At 54.2% G+C, this 22,124-nt stretch overlaps 1 protein-coding gene across 6 annotated transcripts in view; it reads left to right on the top strand.

Moving 5' to 3' along the window:
• The window catches only part of MAST3 (microtubule associated serine/threonine kinase 3), a 117,528-nt gene that overhangs the window by 73,404 nt on the left and 22,000 nt on the right, over nt 1–22,124 (top strand). For 3 of the 6 annotated variants that reach the window (XM_074978171.1, XM_074978166.1, XM_074978165.1), the window contains exons 3-7: nt 15,588–15,676; nt 16,247–16,319; nt 17,019–17,039; nt 19,085–19,163; nt 20,303–20,460. In XM_074978171.1, the coding sequence (XP_074834272.1) occupies nt 15,588–15,676; nt 16,247–16,319; nt 17,019–17,039; nt 19,085–19,163; nt 20,303–20,460 (420 nt within the window). Of the gene's footprint in view, nt 1–3,081; nt 3,199–15,587; nt 15,677–16,246; nt 16,320–17,018; nt 17,040–19,084; nt 19,164–20,302; nt 20,461–22,124 lie in introns of those variants that run through there. The other 3 variants (XM_074978169.1, XM_074978167.1, XM_074978170.1) reach the window with 2 other exon arrangements.

The raw sequence follows: 22,124 nt of genomic DNA, 5'->3' as shown, positions 1-22,124 counted from the left end.
GAAAAGCACTGGACACAGAGTGAATAATTATGATTAATCATTATTCAGATAGAGGTACTGTGTGTGACTGGCAAGAAGTGGACTTCTCATTGTAGCTCTAAGAAAGCTGAGATCGGCACTAAACTCTGGGTTGTGTAGGAGCTGAACTGCCACAAAGGAAGAGCTGTGAGGCTGCAAGTGTTTGTTGTAAGGAAGGAGTGGTTGGAACAAGTGACCCTCATAATTGGAGAGCCAGACTCCCTGGGCACCAAACTTCACTGCTGCTTTGACCTCTGACAGCAGTGGGGACTTCACCACTTTTGGGAGGGCTTGTCACACAGAAGGGGTACCCTACAAGCTGCACCAGTGTCGGTCAAGCAGAACAGCTCCCTAGTGGGGACAGTGTGTTCCCTCGGGGTGACTATAAGGGCAGCCACATAGGGACTGCATCAGCATCCCCGCTTCAGGAGACACATCTCTAGCCACATAGTCACACGCTGATACAGAGCAGGCCCAAGAAAAGAACATGCAAAATCAGTTATTTGCTGGCTGGAGCTTTTCGGCCAATTGAGGCAGATTTAGGAACCCATTTCTGCACTCTCCATGACATGACCACAGAGTGGAAAAGCCTCCTGCCCTTGCACAAACTGTTTCTTTGGTGTGGAGGGAAGGGGATTGCTTTCAGGTGGCTCTGGGGTTCTGCTCACCAAATGAGCATAATGCCTCCTTTGCCAGCCCCTTATGGGCTCAAAGGCGACTTTTCATCCCTGGCAAACCCCAAGGAAGAGGACGTGTCTGTAAACAACAGTTTAATGCTTGGTCTCCTCCTCCTGCCTTTCCAGCAAGGGTCCTGCAAGTGGCCAAATGGGTAGTTTCTCTTGGGGGATTGAGTGCTGCACTATTACATCAGACGGTTGCCGTGGAGACAACGGCGATGTCACAGAATCAGTATTAATTAGAACTTTCGTGTTAGGGAAAAGGGAGATTGGCAGAGAAAATTTAATCCCAAGTATCTTCACTCACTAAAATGCAGGAACATCTGTGCCTGTGCCACAGCCAGCTGGGTGGGCGTGCAGTTCCTGTGAGGGAGATGAGTCCAGTGCCTGGATTATTTTGATGTGTTCATGTTCAGCGATGTTTCAAATTATGTTTTTATTGTGTCTGTATCATGTTCCCCTGCACTGAAGGCCTGAGGTAGTAGGTAGTAGGTTCAAAATTAATAAAAGAAAATTTTTCTTCGCACAGCACACAGTCAACCTGTGGAACTCCTTGCCAGAGGAGGCTGTGAAGGCCAGCACTCTAACAGAGTTTAAAAAAGAGCTTGATAAATATTTGGAGGTTAGGTCCATAAATCATCCCATGAGCTGATGGGAATAAGGGGACTTCGAAGTAGGCAGGGTCCTTTCGAAAAGGAGCCCCGTCTGGGCGAGACGCGCAGCGCCAAGCCGCGTCAATTTCGAAGCGCCACGGCTGCGGCCGCCTGCATGCTAATGAAGCGCTGAATATGCATTTCAGCGCTTCATTAGTAAACTTTGAAATGGCCATTCGCTTGGTCATTTCGAAGTTTGGGGCTTGTGTAGAGACAGCCATAGAATCATACACTCCTAGGGCTGGAAGGGACCTCAGGAGGTCATCTAGTCCAGTCAGGCCTATGTCAAGCCCCAGGACTTAAACCTCTAGGGATGGAGAATCCGCCACCTCTCTCCATAATGCGTTCCAGTGCTTTGCCACCCTCCTGGAATGTTAAAATGTTCCTGGCTTGGTCTCTGCTTCACCTTGAATTTTCTGTTTGAAGTTCTTCACAGTTTTGTTCAGCTGCTTTAGAGAATGAGGCTACTGAGCGCCGGGCTGTGTGATAGCCCAGTGCCCTTTGGAGCCACTGGGAAAATTTCCATTGGGTTCAGTGAGAGTTGGATCTGCCTCCTGTGCCAGGATTTTCAGATGCGCTCAATATCCACAAATGGGCCTAGATTTCCCAAGAGTTCCCACAGAAAACAGTGGACGCTGAGCATTTATGTAAAATCTGGTCTTAGCAGGCAGCACTTGGTTGCCTAGGCAGCCTCCATTCTGCCACTAGCTCAGAGGCGTGCTTGATTTTGTGTTGCACTCTTCCTGTCACATGGCTGTTTGTATGGGGAAAGGGCTCTTTTGTCCACAGGGTGTTGCCGCACTGGGAGGGGTGCGGGCTCTGTGGCAGACGTGAGTGGGAGCAGCGCTGAGGCTGTAAATTAGTGGTTTCCCCAAACTGTGGGCGTGCCCCTTAGCAGGGCAGAGAGGAATGTTCAGGGGATGCTGCGGGGCTGAGGCCAGCCGCCCAGGGGTGGGCAGGGAGTGCCACCCACTCCCCCTCTGCCCTGGGCTTGGCTGTGCTGTGAGCCCTGCTCTCAGCTGCCGCCTGGCCCGTTCCTCCCAAGGGCTGCGGAGGGAGTGCCACTATCCCAGCCCGGGCTGCTGTGGTTTGAGCGCAGTGCCACTAGGCCGTGCTGCAGCCTGGGTCTGGCTGACTTGCCGGCCTGAGCACGGCTCCCAAGCAGCAGCTTGTCACGACGCTTCCCAAGCGTAGTTGTTTCTGTGATTTGCACAGCAGGAACTGCGCAGAGGCAGCAGTGTGGTCATGGTGGCTGCTCCCTGCCTGGCGCGTGGCAGCAAGCTGGGTGCCCACAGGGGGGCAGGGCTTGCAAACCAGTGGCCAGAGAACCCCGTTCCCCCCACCGGCACCCCTTCCACAGCCAGAGGGGCAGTGAGCCAGTGCGGCCCCTGGGGGGGTGGCAGGCAGGGGCAAGCACCTTAGCTGAAGGCTGGGAAGGAGGGGGGCGGGGGGCTACTGAGTCCCTGCTGGAGGGGCTCCCTGGTGGGAGAAGGGTGATGGGGGGGGCTCAGTCCCACATCGGGGGTGGTGTGCGGCTGTGTCCCTGGCAGAGGTCTTGCGGGGGTTTGGGGCTGCCGGGGGGGAGTGGGAGATGGGGGGGCGTTGGGGCGGGGCAAGCGGGTGGGGCGCACATAGCGCAGGACCTGTGGGGGGGCGGGGCCCGAGCCGGGGGGGCGGGGTCTGAGGGCCCGGCCCGGGGCGCGCGCCGGAGGTCCCGGGGCCGCGGCGCCGCCCGCGCTCTGGTGCCGGCGGGGCGCGGGCGGGATGTCGGACCCGAGCTACTGGGGCGCGGCGCCGCCCGGCTGCTGGGGCCAGCACGGCCAGGGGGCCCTGCTGCAGCGCTCCAAGAGGTGGGGGGGCGCAGGCGGGGAGGGGTCCCTTGCAGTGGGGGGGGTGGGATGGGATGGGATGGGGGCTGCATGCTGCGGCGCGGGGTGTTATCGCTGCGGTGGGCGAGCTCGCGTGCAGGGGGGTCCGTGGAGCGGTGCAGCTGCCGCACATGGTTGGGGGGAGGTTACTTGGGGGCAGGCTCTGTGTACGGGGGGGGGTTACATAGGGGGCTCTGCGTGGGCCAGGCTCTGTGCACGGGGGGGGGGTTACATGGGGGGCTCTGCGTGGGCCAGGCGCTGTGCACGGGGGGGGGTTACATGGGGGGCTCTGCGTGGGCCAGGCGCTGTGCACGGGGGGGGGTTACATGGGGGGCTCTGCGTGGGCCAGGCTCTGCGCGGGGCGGGTACATGGGGGCTCTGCGTGGGCCAGGCTCTGTGCGCGGGGGGGGGGTACATGGGGGCTCTGCGTGGGCCAGGCTCTGTGCGCTGGGGGGGTACATGGGGGATCTGCGTGTGCCAGGCTCTGTGCACGGGGGGGGTTACATGGGGGGCTCTGCGTGGGCCAGGCTCTGTGCACGAGGGGGGGGTTACATGGGGGCTCTGCGTGAGCCAGGCTCTGTGCACGGGGATCACATGGGGGGCTCTGCGTGGGCCAGGCTCTGTGCACAGGGGGGTTATATGGGGGGTTCTGCGTGGGCCAGGCTCTGTGCACGGGGGGGTTATATGGGGGCTCTTTACACAGTGGGGGTTACATGGGGGGCTCTGCACGGGGCAGGCTCTGTGTACACAGTGGGAGGCTATTTCAGCGTGGGAGCTATGTGAGAGTGTCTCTGAATCAGGACTTGGGCCCCTAACTCTGCCCCCCTTTGGTCCAGGTCTCCAGCTCAGCTTCTCTGCCGCTTGGAGTAGCGGAGGTGAGGGCTGGAGGAGTGGGGGTGCTAGGTGGTTGCAGAGGGGTTAAAGTCACCACAGGGAGCCCAGCTGTAGAGCCAGGGTGATAAGGAGCTGGGTGGAGCTCAGTGTTATGGGTGTTACGTTGGGGGAGAGGGCTGTGTGGCAGGCCCCAGCTAACGAGACAAATAGAAGTCCTGGAGCATGTGGGGGAGATATTGGGTCTGTACGGTCCCTGTGGTTTCCCAGCCTAGGCCACGCTTGCTCCACAGGCTAGCAGCACCAGCCTCTGCCCTCATTGTCTGCATCTCAGCTCCTGGGAGGAGGAATTTGTCACAACCGGGCTGTTAACATGGTTAGTGCTAGCAAGGTCCAGCCCTGTGGGCAGGGCCTCAGTGCACTGCTTGGAGTGGGTCAGCACTGAAGTGCTGCCTCTCTGCAGCTGCCGCCTTTAATGGTGCTCTGCCTTTGGTGTAGTTAACCCACCTCCCCAGAGACAGGAGCTGTGCTGGTGGGAGGGGAATCTCTCCCACTGACATAGCCCTGCCTGTGCTTCAGGTTAGGTCGGTATCAGTGTGTTACCGAGGGGTGTGGATTTTTTGCACCCCTAAGCCAGTCAGTTACACCAGCATAGGTCTGTGGTGTAGACTGGCCATTGGCTTTGCTAGTATTACCTGTGTTCCTTCCCCCTCTCGCCCCTCAGCGCCTAGGCCAGAGCATTTCACCCCTCCCCCAACAACAAGACCGGGAGTACCCTATGTGTCCTGAGCAGCAGCGCTGCACGATGTGGGCAGCTGGAATGGCCAGAGCTCATATTTTCCGAAAACGTGATGATGAATCTTTCTGCTGTGCGTGTTCTGACTGTCCCGGGGACCAGCCTGCGTGAGGGCTGAATGGTGCACCATCGAGCTCAGAAATGCATCCAGCAAAACCTGGAATCTGGCTTGTACTCCAATTCAAATGGAGGATTCAGTTACTCTTTCAAGTCCGTTCCTGAGGAGTGCTGCTGTTTATTATTGGAGCTATTTTAGTGCCTTAGTCAGGGGCCAGGACCTGTTGTGCTGGGAGCTGTACAAACAGGACAAAAAGGCAGTCAGAGCACAAGCCAAGAGACAGCATGTGTTTACAGACAGGCCTACAAGGAAACAAGGCAGCTGTATTGCTCCGGACGACAGGCTGGGGTATGGGCTTGTCAGCAACCTAGTCACCACAAAGGTGCTTGCAGGCTGCGAGGCAAGAGTTGAAAGGAAGACGATGATGGCTCTGTGGATGCATGCTGGCTGTGTGGGGCAGCATGGGGGGAGCACAGCTGTGCTTGTTTGAGAATGTAACCAGCAGCTAGTGGAGGCAGCATTTTGATTGTGAGAGCTGAGATCTCTGGTGCCACACTTAATCCGGGGTGAACTGCTTTGGTGTGTTTGTACACAGTGGGCATTTCACACATGCACACAGCACTGCAACAGTCACAGTGCCTTGTTCAGTCTAAAAGTACCCTCAAAGTGCCATTGTTTTTATTATAAAGAGTGTATTTTCTTAGCAAATTCACTGCCCATCCATATCTAGGGCTTCGTCCTGCAAACCACAAGCGTGTAGCTGTCAGAACGTTGATACTTTGACTCCCATGTGTAAAACTAAATGTGTTAGCAAGTTTGGGGATGAAATTTCCCACACAAAGGGCGGGCGGGCAGGAACAGTTGCAGGGTTAAAGTGTCCACTTCAGTGGTCTGGGTGGGCATGTGAGTGACCTGTTTAACAGCTGTCCTCGTGGAAGCACACCTGTGAAGTGAATGTTCTACAAATGCACTTAAGCACTGTGGTGATCTAAGGAGTCCTGTGTGTTCAGCTGAACCTAAGGAGGTCATAATTCTCCCAAGGGCGCAGGCAAAGGCAAGTGGGTCATTGCTATGGCTAGAACCCAGGGACAGTATTACAGGGTGGTGTATTTTATAACAGCTGAGATAGATACATTATTTGGTGTGATGGAAAGTGCTGTAACACAAGAGGAATTCTAACTTCCTGCTGTGTGTCCGTTGAGATGGCTGGTGCGGCGCAGGGACAGCTCGGCAGAGCAGGATGGAGCAGCCTCCAAGTGAAGCTTTATCTCAATATTTACTGAATCCTTTTTTCCTGCACGAGCATCAGAACTGCATGTTGCGGGTGTGATGAAACACAGCCTCGCCATCACTCCTGAATGCTAGTGCCGTGGGCAGGTGCTTGGTGCCTGGTGGGGTAGGGTGAGGTTCGATTGATGAAGGCCTCAGCATTAGATTTAGACTCCAGTCTTGCAAACACGTAAGCGTGTGCTTTAATTTTTGTTTAAGTACGTTTCTAGCCCTGGTGGTTGCAGTGGAAAGCTTGACAATGTGACCGAAGTATGAGCTAACAGCTCACCTTGCCCCCCTCCACACGCAAGTTAGTACAGAGGACCTGAAACATAAGTAAGTTGTGGAGGGAATTGTCTGGACCCACTGTTGAGTCAAAACCACGCGCAGAGGTGTGTGTGACTGGGCTGGGACGAAGCATGTGCATGGCAGCTGCTGTCGATAAGCTGATCTGAGTTGAATGGTACAGACAGCATTGTCTATTCAGGCCTGGGTAACCAAGCTAGTGTGTTTCTAGTGAGCGATAATTCGTGCCAGATGGTGCCAAACACTTTCACTGAATGGTCTAAACAGGGCAGGAGAAATGGGTTAACCAGGTTGGCTGAATTGTACGATCCTCTTGAAAGCAATAGCATGATTGTGGCTGACAATGTTTTGCAATTGTTGGCCATTTAAACCCTGTTCTATGCGAGCAAAGCGACCCGTTGCAGACGCCAGCTGCATTTTCACAGAATGAGTGCCACTTTGCATTGTCTTTTCAGTCCATCAGTCTCAAAGCTCGTGACTTGGTTGTTGCCATTTATCCATTTCACAAGCGAGGAAACTGAGGTAGGCAGGGAAAGTGACTTGCCCAAGGCTGCACAGCAGTCAGTGCCAGATTTGGAAATAAACCCAGAAGTCCACACTCCTCATTGTGACCACGAGACAAGAAGCTCACTGGTGCCTGCCATGACGCCAGACTGGACATATTGAAAATGTGCCTTGGTAACTTGCGCGTCTTGTCCTGCCTGGTCCGTGCTGTCCCGTGCACCTCTGTGCTGCTCAGAAGGAAGAAGGTCGGGACAATCCGCTTGGAGGGGTTGCAGGGAAGCCCCCGAGGTTTCTCTTCTGTCCTCATCCAGGCACCAGGGTGCAGTGTGCCTTCGCAGCCTGCCTTTGGGCCTTGTGCATCCGATGTAACTGCTAACTTGAGCAGACTTGCTTGGCCCCGGTGTGGCTTTTCCTTGACCTGGGCATGTTCATGTTGAATGAAGTGTCCCAGAGTGAAGTCCAAAGTGGGCAGGAGCAGGTGCAAGCTTCACTCCCTGCCGCCTCCTGGGTGTGGGGTTATTGCAGCCTGACCTTTGGATCCCTGGGAGGCTAGTCTAGACCAGGGGTGTGCGAGGTGTGTGTGTGCGGGGAAGGGTGTAAACTTTCCTCAGGCAGTTCAGCTTGATTGGATGCTGTGTCTTGGGGTCATCCAGCTCATTAAAAATGTTGAAATCTGTTAGTTTTTGTGTCTGTGTTGACAGTTACGTACCGATTAAAAGTTTTAACGTTCTACAGACTTATTCTCTTACACGTGCTGAAAGGGCTTGTTCGTTGTAGGAACGTGACTGCCGCTTCCATCGGTTTGGAGGGAATGAGACAGGTGGGGAGGCTTTCTAGTTTCAGGGACAAAAAGTGGGGCCTGATGTAAAACGTTTGCTCACCCCTCTCTAGACCATCCAGTCATTTCCCAGAGGCCACTAACTAGCAGCCAGATGGCGATAGCGGGTCCCCTGGTGTGCAGGTTTTGATGAGAGTTCAGGCCCCAAGGGAAAGAGCTGTGTCCCACCCTTCCGAGCCAGCCCCGCTCTGAGTGCATTGGAAGGGTTCGTAGGCTGGTGCTTCTTTCCTTGCTATAAACATTTTATGGAGAGATGTGGCAGGCCCCTGCTTCAGCCTGGTCCTGCGGGAGAGGCTCAGGACACCTGGATGTCTGTGCACCGATGATCATGCTGCGCTTCGTTGAATAGCTGTGCCTGCCTGTTCTAGCTCCTGGACCCAGGTTCCTGGCTGGCTGGAGGGGCAGTGAGTGCCTGGCTGATATTCATGCACTAAACCTCAGACTGATACGGGCTGCTTCCAGGTGACGTGGCCTGGCGTGGTGATAACAAGACAGGTCAGATGATGCCATTTGCAGCGTGTGGCGGAGTTGACTTCCCCTCTGTGGCGGACGTTCTGGTGCAGTCGTAGGCTGCTGTGAGGACTTTTGGGTCACAGTTGCTGTAACCGTTCCCCTGTCTGTGAATATGTGCTTGATGGTGCTGCTAACTGAGGGGGTGCTGCTGGAAGGTGACTTCAGACATGTGCTGCACTGACAGTGTTGGCACCTCCTGTAAATACCTGGATTTTTGCTGACTTGTGTTCCGTTCCTTTCTTGGCAAAACTTGCAAGTGCAGGGTTAGAGGCAGAGCGCTCGGGGGCTGGGTTGGCTCCCCTCACTCCAAACTTTGGGAGTCAGCAGCCATTCTGCACAAGGCTTGTTTTGGAGGAAGGGTGCTAGCTGCAGCTGACGAATCAGGCAGGACAGGGTTAATGTGGCGCGGGATGGCTGTGGCCTGGAGGGTGGAGTGTGCAGAAACAGGAAATATCATCAGAATCTGTCTGTAGAGAGATTACTGGAACTAACCTCGCCAAAGACTTGTTTTTGCTTCAGAAAGACTCCTCCTGAGTGGGAGTGTGCAGGGTGACTGTGTCTGCAGAAAAAGAGGCCTTGTGTTGCAAAAATCAAGTGAGGCTCCCCAAGCTCTTCAGATTGGTGCATGCTGCTGTTGTAGGATTCTTCTGGGGAAGTCTGTGACCTTTGTACCGGGGCACCTCAGACTAGTTGATCACAAAGGTCCCTGCCGGTGGTGGGAGCGATGGCTGGATCTGGGGGAGGCAGCAGCGTTTTGCGCATGCTCACTGTCCCTCTTGATTTGCTGGGGCTGATAAGTTTTCATGTGTCTGGAGCTGACCTCTTGACCTGGGTTAACCAGCCCATAGGAGAACTTGCTCACATATGAATTCAGATTACTGCAAAACATCCTTTGGTGTCTGTTTAACACAAGCAAGTTTATTTCATGTAGATTAGTCAGTCTGGCTATGACTGGTGGGAGGGATATCTTAGTGGTTAGAGCACTGGCCTTGGAAGCTCAGTCCTTCAGAGGGTCTGTCAAGGGTCTGGGGCAGGCTGGATTTAAAAGAGAAAGCGTCAGGGATGGTGATTGCCCTGCTGTGAGTGCAGGGGACTGGGCTCGATGACCTCTCGGTCCCTCCAGCTCTATGAGACGTGAAGTGCATCTCCGTGTCTCTCACTGTAGAAATTTGCCAGTGTGGTGTTAGAGCAGCAGTGAATCCTCCAGGCCCACGGGTCAGAGTTGCACATTGCTGGGAGTCGGGGGAAACGGAGGGGGCGGCTGCTCTTGTGAGTGCTAGAAGGTGAAATGCAGAGCTGGATGTACACATCTTGTAGAGCTGGAAGGGCCCTTGAGAGGCCATCAAGCCCAGTCTTCTGCCCTCTTGGCCAGGTGTCTTGCCACTCGGACAGGTTTGGGGTTTTTTAAATCTCACCTGCCCCAGACCCTTGAAAGTCCCCCTCGGGCTGAATTTACAACCCTGGTTTACAAGGCACATGCTCTAACCATGGAGCTGTCCCTCACCCCCAGCTGCTCCGGTAACTGATCTGGGCACAGGAAGGCATGGAGCAGGGATTTCCCTCCAGGAGGTACTTCTGCTGTCTGTATCTCACACTTCAGTGCACCTCCTGTTGCTCATTCTGGGTGCTGTACGTATCTCCCGCAGAGCTGGGAGAGACCTTGCGAGGTCATCGAGCCCAGTCCCCACCCTCACGGCAGGACCAAGCACCAACCCTGAGAGATGGATTTTAAATGGCCCCCCAAGGGTTGAGCTCACAACTCTGGGTTTACAAGGCCAGTGCTCAAACCACGGAGAGTTTCTTTTTTTAATAAGTCAAATACTAAAACAAACCCACTGGATCAAGCTGGAAAACAATGGTGGTGGAGGAAGATGGGATGTGCCAGATCATGGCAGGCCAAGGCTGCAGCAGCCACCCTTCTGGTGCCCTGTGGCAGTCCCTGGCTGCTTTGGAGGCAGGGCAGTAAACCTCCCATACAACATTCCCCAGGCAGCTTTTTTCTTTACCCCGGTTAATTAGAGCTCAGGGCATGTCTGTCAGAATAGCTATTCCCACTGTCCAATTTTATCAGCATTTACTCTAGTAACTCAGGATGTTTTCATTATCTGCACAAAGGTCCAGTCTCTTCCTTGCATTCTTTGGTGCTCTTGGTGCTGTGTGAGGACACAGCTGTCTTTCTAGGCAAGGCATGAACTTGGGAAGCACTGAGGACACAGCTCCAGAGAGGTAGAGACCAGAGAGCCTGTAAGCCCCCTCCTCACTGCAGCTGAGAACAGGCGGGTGCCCTGCCCTTGGGTGGAAAGGGAAAGGCTGAGAGACATACATTTAACCCTGCTGAATTTAAAGGGTTTCCCTGGCGGCTGATGCTGCAGTGGTGATACCCCGTGCTGTCCGGTTCCAGCAACTGGGTAATTGAAACGTGGCCTGTGGGTAAATGACTTCCTGACAGGAATGGCCGGCACCGTGAGGGGTTTGCAGGTGAGAAACGAGGAGAATGAGACTCCAGTGAAAACGCAGGCAGAGGTCTCAGAGGTGGGAAAAGCAGGTGGAGCCCCCGGAAGCCCCTGTCCATCCTTCGGGGGCTAGTGAGCGCGGCCATGGTCGGCGCCAGGGGAGGGCTCTCCTGCTCGTCGGAGTACAAGGAACGTACATGGAAAAGCGTTCACTCCCTGCTGCGGGGGCACATGGTGCTTTGCGTGAAGAAGCCAGGCCAGGCATCCCTCCTGCCCCCGGGGTGTTGGGCCCCTGCATGGCAGGCCAGGCGCAAGGTGACTGGGGCAGCAGCAGATGGCAAGGTGGTGACACGCTGAGGAAGTGAGACAGCGGCTATGGAGGGGCTGTGTGCATGGAGATTGCTAAACATCAACGGTCTGGAGCTAACACGCCTTACTGCCTTACTCCTGGTGTCAGTAACGCCCCTGCATTGCTGGTTAGGCCCCCGGGAGAGTTCCCTGGCCCCTGGGATTTCTTTTCCCTCTCTGGAAGCACTGAACTACTGGGGTCCCTCGTGGTGCTAGTTTGAGATAATTCTTTGTTGTGCCCCTGCGAAGTTTCTGTTCCCAGCTGAGAAGAGAAGTTCTGCCTGGCCTTTCTCTGGAGCAGTTTGGGTAGCAGGGGTCTAGGAGGCAGACTGTGACCTAGTTGGTGTAAATCTGACTCTCAGGTGTATTCCTGCTGTCACAGCAGTTATGTCCTTGGCCTGATGTCTGGGGAGATTTCCCCTCGTTTTCCTTCATGGGATGCTGTAGGTTGTGTGTTCCTGCTTCGGGGCTGAGCTGAGCATTTGCTGGCTTTTATTCCTTGTTAAATAGTACATTTTCGATGTGTCTAGAAATGCAGCAGTCAGCCTCCCGGGCATGCCGGCATGGCCCTGGGCCCCAAGGGCGAGGGGGCAGTTGGAGCAGAGAGTCAGTCAAGTCTGCTTCATTGTTTGTGTCTCTTATCAAGCCTGTGTCGAGGCACTGCAAGGAGGCAGCCTTTTGTACTGGCCCAGCAGGTCTGCGGTGCAGCAAGGTGAGGGGACGCTTGTCCTCCTGTGTGCCATAGAATGTAGTGGATTTTTAATAACAGCTATTTGAGTTGTGAGGACACCTGGCAAGGGGACCTCTGTGAATGTCAGAGGCCTGCCTGTCCTTTGCCCAGAGAAGCGCCTTAGCAATTTGTGTAGAGAGAGGTACTTTGCACCCAGGGTGAGCTGTGAATTGTAATAGGAAATGTGAGGTTACAAGCAGCACTCGGGGGTCTTGTGGCTGGCACCCGTTGCTGCTGAAAAGGGAAGGCATTTGGATGGCTAAGTTCAGTTTTGCGCTCAGTACTGGATACTCTGACATTCAGCCCAGTGTTAGTGGTGTCTCACGCCCTGCTTTTCAGTAAAACACAGGGAGGCCAGGAACCAGTGTTCCTGCTCATCTTTTCCTTCCAAGCGCAGGTATTTTCCATCCTTGTGCGGAATAATTTTACGTGCACTGAGGCACACAGTAATGTACACCATCAATATCAACAAATAACTCAGTCATGGGCGCTCTCCTAAATAGCTGGGCAGCACCTAAATCTCTCCAGAGTGGCCACACGAGCGCCCAGCTTACAGGGAACGCTACCTGGAGCCACTAACTGTAACTGAATTTCAATTTAAGAACTTTACAGCTTGTGCGTGTTAAGAAATGCGTACGGTGTGGGAAGGGCTTTTCATCGCACTGGGCAGAATGGATGCAGCTCTAAAAAATAGCTTGCATTGTTTGGCTGTGAATGGGCACAGGCACAATGAGTGAGGAAGTGTATTATGAATCTTGTGATAATTGGCATTCAGACCCCCCAGTTGCTAGAGCCCGGTGAATATAAAGATATTTCAGGTTTTGAAGTGAATGGCCCTTACAGTGAAAAGCACGGAACTGTGACCTCATGTGCCCTAAATTGTCAGACCTGACCTCAGAGCTTCCTTCTGCCTGTGCTGCTGACAGGCTCAGCAGTCCACTTCTTCCTTGGCTCTCTAGTGCGGTACATCCCAGGCAATGCCAGTGCATCCCATAGCCTCTGGCAGTGTCTCCTGCTAGTTCTTCTAGTTATTCTTGCACCTGCTAGATCCCTGCCTTGCCCCCTGCATGCCTCTCCCTAGGCAGCCTGGCTCTGGCGGCTGGCTGTGATTCCTGGCCTCCAGCTCCAGTTCTGAGCCTCTGCTCTGAGTCTTGAATGTGAGTCTGGTTCTGACACTGGATTCCTGCTCCTGGCTTCCAACTTGTGCTCTAATCCTAGATACCTAGGGCAGGAGAGACCCCAGTGATCGCCTCATCTGACCTCCTCTATAGCAGGCCAGAGACCTGCCGTGAAACGATTTCCAGAGCAGATCTAAGAACCGCTGGGCCTGACTGCCACATCCCGGTCTTGGACACCTGTACGCCTTCGCATCTGTTGTCCAGCTTCCTGCCTTCCTAACCTTAGTTTTGTCTTGCGTCCAGTTTTTGCCCCTGTTCTGCCTCCGATGGAAGGGCAATTGCTCTGTTCCACATCGTGCTTTGTGAAGCAGTGTTGTTGGCAAAGTCAACTAATCTATGCTAACTGATTTTGCTCCTTCAACAATGCCTGTTGTTGCCTGCTTAATCACCCAGTCTGTTGCTAATGCAAAGCAGATTGATGGTACCAGACAGCCTTGTCTAACTCCAGTCATAATATCGAAACACTCACTTAGGGCCGTTTCAGATCTGATGGGGGGTTTGCTTCTATTCTCTGAATGACTTACTAGGTTGATGCTTGTCCTATGTTCCATAACTTCTAACGATATTTCATGGGTCTCTCTCTATGGACACTACCACACTCTTAATTAAGATGGGTTTTGCCAAGCTTTTCCTGATCTGTTGAAGAGTGAATAGCTGTTCACAGTGTTCTCCACCTGCACAGAACCCAGCCGGCTGTTCATGTATTGCATCCACGGTTGTTTTCATTCTGCTCAGCATAATGTTATCCAGTACTTGGTCTGGAATTACATCATAATACCTGTTGCCTTCATGCACTGAGTAGGATTCCCCCTGCTTAGCAATGCCATGGTGAGGCCCCATTTCCAGTCACAGGGCCCTTGTTTTTTCACCCTGGCTTTGTTGGCTGCTCAGTCAGAAGAGGCCCTCCCGCCTTCAGGACCACCGAGTAAATTCTGGCAGTTCTGGGACTTTTGACTTGTTCGAGGACTTCAGTGGCTGCTCTGATTTCCCTCTCGTTTCCAGCGTAGCGTTGGCGTTTCTCAAACCCTTGCACAACCCTCAGCTCTGAGCAGTTTAATGTTCTTCCCATTGGCTGGCTTGTTCTGCAGACACATTTGACATCTCTCTGTGAGAGACCAAGAAAGACAGCACAAGGGATCGTCAGGCTCTTCTTGAGAGGTCTTTCTGCAGCTCTGCAGAGCTGCTAGGAGTCTCCCTTCTGTGCACCTGCAACCTCCTCCTGACCCAGGTGTTTGGCTCCTGCCTGCATCTCTCCTTTAGTTCTTTGCCTCCGTTGCTGGCATCCACCTCAGAGCTCTGCCTGCATTGCCCTCTTCCTTTTCTCCTTCAGCGCTTTGTCACTTGCTGCTATTGTTCCAGATAAAAGCCATGCGTTTCCATTGGTGGCCCACTGCTGTCCCCACTACCATCGGAATGTCGGACCCTCTGTCTTCTGGGTTTCTGTCAGCCTGGTCCTGTAAAACCTGGAGTGGTTGCGAAATGCAGTCAGATCTGTGTTTCTTTGTCCATGAACTTCTCTGCTGTTGTAGCCCCTACTTGTGATCTTTCTGCATCCCTGTTGTAATGTGAGCCAACATCTGCTCCTCTGTTGATTTGGATGTCCTGCAAAGATGCCCATCTGTTATTTATACACTCACGGTCTGTCTGGTTGAGCTGTATCACCTTAAAGAAGAACAATTTTATTGATTAGGTAATGAGCTTTTGGGGGTAAGATTCTGATGAAGTGGGTCTTACCCACGAAAACTCACTGCCTAATAAATAAAACTGTTGGTCTTTTTAAGGTGCTCCTGGACTGCTTGTTTTTGTGAAGCTGCAGATTAACATGGCTAACCCCTGAGGCTCTCTGGTTGGTGCTTGCACTGTTGTGTGGAGGAGACAGCCAGCTCTCTTCAGAGCGCTTGTGCCAGAGAGTCAGGAGCTGTTCGCCACTATCAGGAGGCAGTTGCTGAAGTCCTAGTTTGAATACAGAGTGCAGCCGAAAGGGGAAGCTGATGCTGTAGCTTTGTTTTTTATGGAGCAAAAGTCAGCCCAGTTTCCCCAGTGGTGTCTCTGCAGCTCTAGCATGAGGCACGTTAGTCCTTTTGGGCTCACAGCAGAGTGGTTGAAAGGTAGCTCCTCAACAGCAGCAATGGACGTGTTCTTTGGCTGTGACGGTGGACTGAGGAGCCCGGGGGGCCTCTTCCACCAAATTCCCATTTACGGGCATGGAACCACTCGGCCGTATCATCTTTGCTGCATTTTTTGGTGCCTTTTATTTTTATTTGCTGGATTTTGGCTGTCTGTGAGGTCCAGCTGAAATGGGAAGGGCAACCCAGGCGAGACCGTTTCCTGTTAAATGTTCCCATGCCAGAGGCGGTGGAGAGGCCACGCTCTCCCCTTTTGCTGGGCAGGGCTCTCCGACGTGAATCGGGGGTGCTACAGTGGTAATCCGAATCAGCCTGGTCTGTGGAGACGGTTTCCAAATCCCAAAGGCCCGTGTGCATCCGCCCCCACTTGGCTTAGTGTGTGAGAGCCCCACAGCAGTGACGCTCTGCTTTCCTTTTGCAGCTGCCGGAGCAGTAACCGGAAAAGCCTGGTGGTGGGAACGCCGTCGCCAACCCTCTCCCGCCCACTCTCCCCACTCTCCGTGCCTACAGGTAAGGGAGGGCTGAGCTCTGTGGAACAGGCTGAGGGCCTGCAGTCTTTGAGCCTGGCTGCTTTGGAGGGGCAGTGCGTGGCCCAAAGGCAGGGGCGGCAATGGGTGGCCCTTGTGAGATTTTTCTTACTCCGGTGTGGACTACGCCCCTTCTCCGTGGTGTGTTTGCTGTGTGAAGATGCTGTGCCCCAGCAGTGTCGGTCTCTGTGCTTTAGCAGTTCCTTGGGGTCAGCCCTGGGCACAGGCATGTGTGTTAGACTGGGTGTGTGCCTGTCTCTGAGTGGCTGTTGCACCTGCCAGGTTGAGAGGTAAAGATGGGAGTGAGGAGGCCACGCTTTAACCTTGCCTTGTACCAGCTGTGGCTGTCTGGGATGGGCGGTTATTGCCCAGCAGGGTCTCCCTGTCTTCCCGCAGTGGGTTTATTTCCCTTGAGGAACAGAAAAAATATTTACAGAGCAATTGGCTTTGTGACTCTGTAACTTCCAGTAGCAGCTGCTAGCAGAGGTGAGATCCCAGATGACCAGCCAACGGTCTGGATCAGGTGGTGCATTAATGTCTTCTCTGTCTGCAGCTGGGAGCAGTCCCTTGGATAGCCCACGCAACTTCTCAGCTAGCACATCTGTCAACTTTCCCTTTGCTCGCAGGTAAGCTGGGGTGTGCATCCTGCTCCTCCTGCCCCCAGGCAGGCGGTAAATCCCGGCAGACAGGGCTGGGCTGGGGGAGAGGTGAATGCGTTCGGTTTTAACGGCAGAAGGTGGTGCGTTTGGTAACAGCTGGCTGCTGCCGTTCACCTCCAGAGAGCAGTCTCGGCTGGGGGTGTGCGCTCCTGGTGCGAATGTGCTTGGGGTTTGGGAGGGTCCTTGTCATGTTCTTAAGTCCATAGACCCGCCCAATGGGGCAATCAGCCTCTTCATGAGCTGGGGGTTGCAGGGAGGTTCCAGTGAGAGTCGCTGCACAGCCCTGCCCTAGCGTGCCAGAGGAGAGCTCCTGTGTTTGGGGGAGGGGGTTAGAGACAGCCCTGACAGGGTACAAAAGGGAGGCCCCTTCATAAGCAAGAGCACAGTGCGAACGGGCTGCAAAATGCTTTGTTAGCTGGAGCTTTACTCCAGAGTTCTGCTGGGTGCAGATGTTTTCCCTGCGCTCCTCGTGGGCTGCATGAGCTTTGACGCCTACTAGAGCTGTCAGAGTTCCAACCAGCGAGCGGAGAGAGGCGGGAACCCAGGAGCCCCAGCAACGGCAGCAAGCCTGGGAGCGTGGGTCTCGGTTACCTTGTTTCTTTTTGTCTCTTTCCTCCCTCCCTCTTGCTCCCTCCTCCTGGCTGATAATCTCCCACCACCCTGCAGTCATGCTCCTCGGACTGACAGGTAATTGTGGGAAGGGGCCTGTGTGCAGTGGGGAATGCTGGCCCCACTGTGCGTTGTATCTTGCTTGCCTTGAGCCTCGCCCCCATTGTGGCAGTGCCAGATTTAATCAGTGCATGACTGGCCCTCACAATGCTGGGCTGCTACGGGAACAGGCACAGCTCTGTTCCCCTCCCGCTGCCATTGGCCAAGAGTCCAGACCCAAATTCTGCCCCCGCTTGAAAACGTCCCACCAGATTATGAACAGCGTCCTGCATTCTAAACAGCTGCTCCTCTGAAACCGACACCTGGGTCACCAGTGTGGTGGAGATGGGAGCAGCGCTCTCCCGGTCCTGCTGGGCTGATACCATTCACCTCTCTGGAAATAAACACCCAGGAGGTCGGGGTTAATTTCAAACCTGCTCAGGGACAATAAAATGGGCAATGTTAATTTCTTGTTTGCCAAATAAGCAAGAGCTGAGCTAGAGCACATGGCGCTCGGTTCCCAAGCTGTTAATGGTGGGAAACCAGACAAACGATGATGCAAGCAACTTAGGAGGCTGAGCGGCTCTTGAGGTGAGCGTTCTGGCACTGCTGGGGGCCGCCGCTGCTAGTTCTCGTAACTTAGCCCTGCAAGCTGCTGGGACAAGGCAAGAATTTTCTGTCATGTTTTCATGAATCCAATGGATGCCTCAGTTTCCCGCTGACCTTTGCCTTGCAACCTAGTGAAGGGCACCACTATGGGGCAAGCACAGGCCCAGGGGTTCCCTTGCTGGCTGGGCCGTAGTGTACAGGCTGGTTAAGATACTAGTTGAAATGGCCACAGACCGACAGGGAGTCCAGCCGGGCAACTGGCTCCGCCAGGACTGCACAGCACTCTGCAGGGGGAGGCCAAGTCAGCACGGCCCTGCCTGGAGATACGGTGGCGGCAGGGGATGAGGCCTGGGCTTGTGGAAGAAGCTGGCTGTTAGCGTGACAGAGCCTGTGATGGAGTTCGCTGCAGCTTGGCAGGGGGTTGCTCTCGCGTGGCTGGAATGAACCCTTCTCACCTGCCTCTCTCTGTGCCAGTGCAAGGTCTCCCGGGGCTGCCTGGCACTGGGCTCATTAACCCTTCCGTGTCTGAAGAACACTGCTTGGTGTCCTGTGGCTCTGGCTGCACACTGAGCGCTTGGGCGGTACTCAGGAGAGATCCAGGAGCCGCCCAGCTGATTAGCACGGTGCCCACAGCAGCATGTTTGCTCCTGGTGGTGCTCATCTGCACTTGCCTCGCTGCACGTAACAACATTTATTCTGCCCATGGATGCAAAACCATTGGAGGGAGGCGCCTGGTTCGCGTTACTACAGGGGCTTCTGCAACAGACACTTTAAAGGCTGGGGCACAAGCTCCAGTCTTGTGGCTCCAGGACAGCTGGGCTGGGCAGGTGGGGAAGCTGAAGGCCAGCCAGGCATAGGGTGCAGAGCCCTGGGCTGGGCTCCCAGGCTCTTGGCTGCCCAGGAAACGCTTTCAGCAAAAATAGCAGGCTAGGTTTAAGTGTCTGGCGTCCCGTCTTTGGGGGGCGGGGCAGAGACGCATCCATTGTGCGTGTTCGCATGTCATGCGCCCGGAGGAATCGTGCTGTTCTGCAGATCAAAATCCCAGGGCCCCAGATCCCAGCCTCCCATGGTTCCCCCCGCCAGCGGCTTTGTTCGAGTGCAGGGTGGCCAGAACACAGGGCCGAGCTGTCATGTGGCTGCAGTCGCTCTGCAGTTGTTGCCCCATGCACTGACAGAACAGCACCCGCTCACAGGGACACGCGTGCTGGTGTCCCTCTGCTGCAGCGGGGCACATGGCCTCTGTTTTCGGATTCTGGCATTCCTGTCTCCTCAGCCATAACATTAGTTGCACAGCCGTTGTTACTGCTGTGACCTGACATCAAAATACGTTTGGTGTAAGAGGCTTTGGGGCTGCAGCTGCCTGGCTGGGCCACAGCCGTGTGCTTGTTCTTGCCCACTGCACTCTGACATTCATTGTTCCTTTATTTGCATTTAAACAAAATTCTCCCTGTGTAATCCTGGGTTTCCTCTTGCAGGGCTGATGGCAGAAGGTGGTCACTGGCTTCGCTACCCTCGTCTGGCTATGGGACAAATACCCCCAGTTCCACTGTCTCGGTAAAGCTCTCCAGCTGTCGGTAGCAGCAGAGGGAACTCTGAAGTAGTGGAATGTCCTAGGGCAGGCTGCAGCCTGCCTGGTGGGCCTGTCTCAGTTTCCATTTCCGTTCCCGGAGACAACCTAGTGCTATTTGAGCGTAAATCCAGTCCTCAGAGGGTTACTTTAGTATGAACAAAAGCCCTTTGTGCACAGCTGTAACAGCACAGATCTCCACAGTCCATCCATGAACCTCTTTCACCACTCCCTTCTCTTTGGTAAGGTGCTAGTGTCCCTTCCCAGGCCTCGTCCCTGGGCTTCAGATCAGTTCCTCTGGCTTCAGCAGCACAGCCAGAGAGCCAGACGACATGTCCCTCTGCTGCTCTCAGCTTGCAGCCCTCTCCTGCCTTGTCTGGCACAGGAAGACCATCAGGCTTCCCAGCTGAGAGCTGCTCTGCTGCCTTCCTGATCATTCCGTCTTTCCTGGAGGGCCCTCATGTCTCTTGGCTCCTTGTGCCTTCGCTTGACTTGCCCAGTCTGGCTCCTCTGGCCTAGGTGCAGTCAGAGGCTCTGGATTCTCCTCCCGCCGAAGAGGCCAGGGCCACCATGTTACACGGGGTGTTAAATCCCTGAGCTCTGTCATCGCCTTCCCTCAACAGCAAATTCTCTGGGGCTTCTTGGCATGTCTAGATGTTCTTTTTGCGGGATGCTGCTGAGTTAGCTGCAGCACTTTGCAGATGGCAGGGTTGTTTGGTTTTTTTGCAGATTAATAATGGAGGCTTTGTCAGGGTTGGGTGATAGAGCAGAGCTGTTTGGGGAGCCCTGGCCTGCAACAGAGCTGGATGCTACAAACTAGAACTGAGGGGCTGTCATGTAGGGAGAAAAGGGGTTCCTCAGAGTTGGGAAGCAGGTCAGAGCTGCGGGGGCAGCTTGGCCCCTGCCTGATCTCCAGGTGTTGAGGTGGCTAATGCAATCCATTCTGCGCACTTACGTGCAGCACAGTTGGGAGAGGCGAGGTGACAAGCGAGGTCCCAGGCTGCCTGTCAGTATTTCCAGCCTACGACAGGGTTCCGAGGCAGCTGTTCCTAATGAACTGTTTCCACCCTGCTCCGTTGGCAGAATTTAGCTATCTCCTAACTGCTGCATTTGTTGTTCTATCCAGTCATCTTCATCCTCCCAGGAGCGCCTGCACCAGCTGCCGTACCAGCCCACTCCCGATGAGCTGCATTTCCTCTCTAAGCATTTCCGCAGCACCGAGAGCGTCACAGACGAGGAGGGGCGCCGCTCACCCTACCTGCGGCCACGATCCAGGAGCCTAAGGTACCTGAAATCTCCCCCTGCACCTGGGCTTGCCAAGGCTTGTGTGTGCGCCCGTGCGTGCGACGTTGTGTTGGGTGGGGGATTGCCAGGCTGCCCCGGATCCTCTGCTTGTCCCCAGCTGCTACAGGAGACGGTGCAAGAGGCCCCCTAGTGGGCAGCTCTCGAGTTGCTTTGTCACAGGGTGGATGCACCAGTCTGGTGGCGTGAAGCTTGGTGCTTCCTGGGCTTTGCCACGTGGATTCTGTTCTGCCGAATGGCCCCTACTTTGCCTGCAGTGCTTCCGCCAAGGGCAAGTATCAGAGGGGGAGCCGAGTTAGTCTGTGTCTGCAACGAGAAGTCCTGTGGCACCTTATAGACTGACATGTTTTGGAGCATGAGCTTTCGTGGGCAAAGACCCATTTGCCAGATGCCGTGTATCGCGTCGCACCTGCTGAGGCAGCTCTTTGCCCACGAAAGTTTATTCTCCAAAACATCGATTGGTCTGTAAGGTGCCACAGGACTTCTTGTTGTTCTCGCAAAGAGAAAATGGCTGACGTCTGATTCCAAACCATAGTGCAGTAAATCTCAGGCTAATCCTTCGGTGCCCCCGCCCTCTCAGGTGGCTCTTCTCTGAGCTTAGCTTGCAGGCCCTTTGCAAATCCACTTCTGTTACTGGGAATTGTTTGCAGCTCCTTGCCATGGTTGGTTTCCATCTCAGCTGGGGACTCAAATCTGAACACTGGCCCTGGGGTGGTCCCAGCAGATTGAGAGGCGACTACTCAAAAGAACGCCCAGACCTTGAGATCCAATCAGAGCATACCTGAAAGTCTGGCCTTGCTGACCCAGCTGCCGGTTGGGTTTGAAGTCAAGAGGCCGGAATCAGACATACTATTGAAGATTAAAAACCGTCTGTTTATGTAACTGGATCTAGATGCACTACATGTATTAAGTAAAAGCTGGGTGCTCTGGGCACATCTGTTTGCAATGCCTTTTCTCTCCCTTCTCCCCAGCCATTGGTTTCTCAAAGCTAGGACTGCAAGCAGGTCTACAGCATTCTTCAAGATTTCAGACACACAGGGGTCTTGCGTAGCTACATCTGCCTGTGCATTCCCTGCCTGTACCTAGGCACGTTGCATGAAATTCCCGAGAACAGAGCAGAGAAGTGCGAGCAAGAGTCCCAACTAACTCTTCCTCAGCTTCTGCAACTTGTTAGACTATCCATGCAGACTTGAACCTGACTGTTCCCATTCACTGCTTTGTCTTCCAGTTGTGAAGTGCCTCAGGTTTGCATCTCTTACAGGGAATAGTTCAGTTAAATGCTTTTTCCCCATTGTGAAATGTGTGGAGAGGCCTCGTTTGTACCCAGGCGGTTCTTACTGAGTGAGAGTGCTAATTGGTCCTAGGCTTTGTTGTCTGAAATTTCATTAAAATTAGAATTAAAAATTAAAATTATCTCCAGGGCTTTAGGAGTGGGTGAATGTCTTACCAGAGAGAGGCTAGTTCTAAGGCTGCCATCCCCTGTACAGAGGAAATGCAGAGACCCACGCTAAGCTGCAGCTCGCTCTTTAGTTACTGAAATGAGAAGGTGGGGGTGAGTTGAAACTGGCTTTGATCTTGGTCCACAAGATGGTGGCTGCTCCCTGTGACTGACTTTGTCTAACAGGAGAGAGGTTCCAGTGGTGCTG

Source organism: Carettochelys insculpta, chromosome 27 (assembly GCF_033958435.1).
Source record: "Carettochelys insculpta isolate YL-2023 chromosome 27, ASM3395843v1, whole genome shotgun sequence".
Classification (NCBI taxonomy): Eukaryota; Metazoa; Chordata; order Testudines; family Carettochelyidae; genus Carettochelys; species Carettochelys insculpta.
The sequence above is the reverse complement of the archived record's forward strand: the minus strand, read 5'-3'. Positions and strand labels throughout refer to the sequence as shown.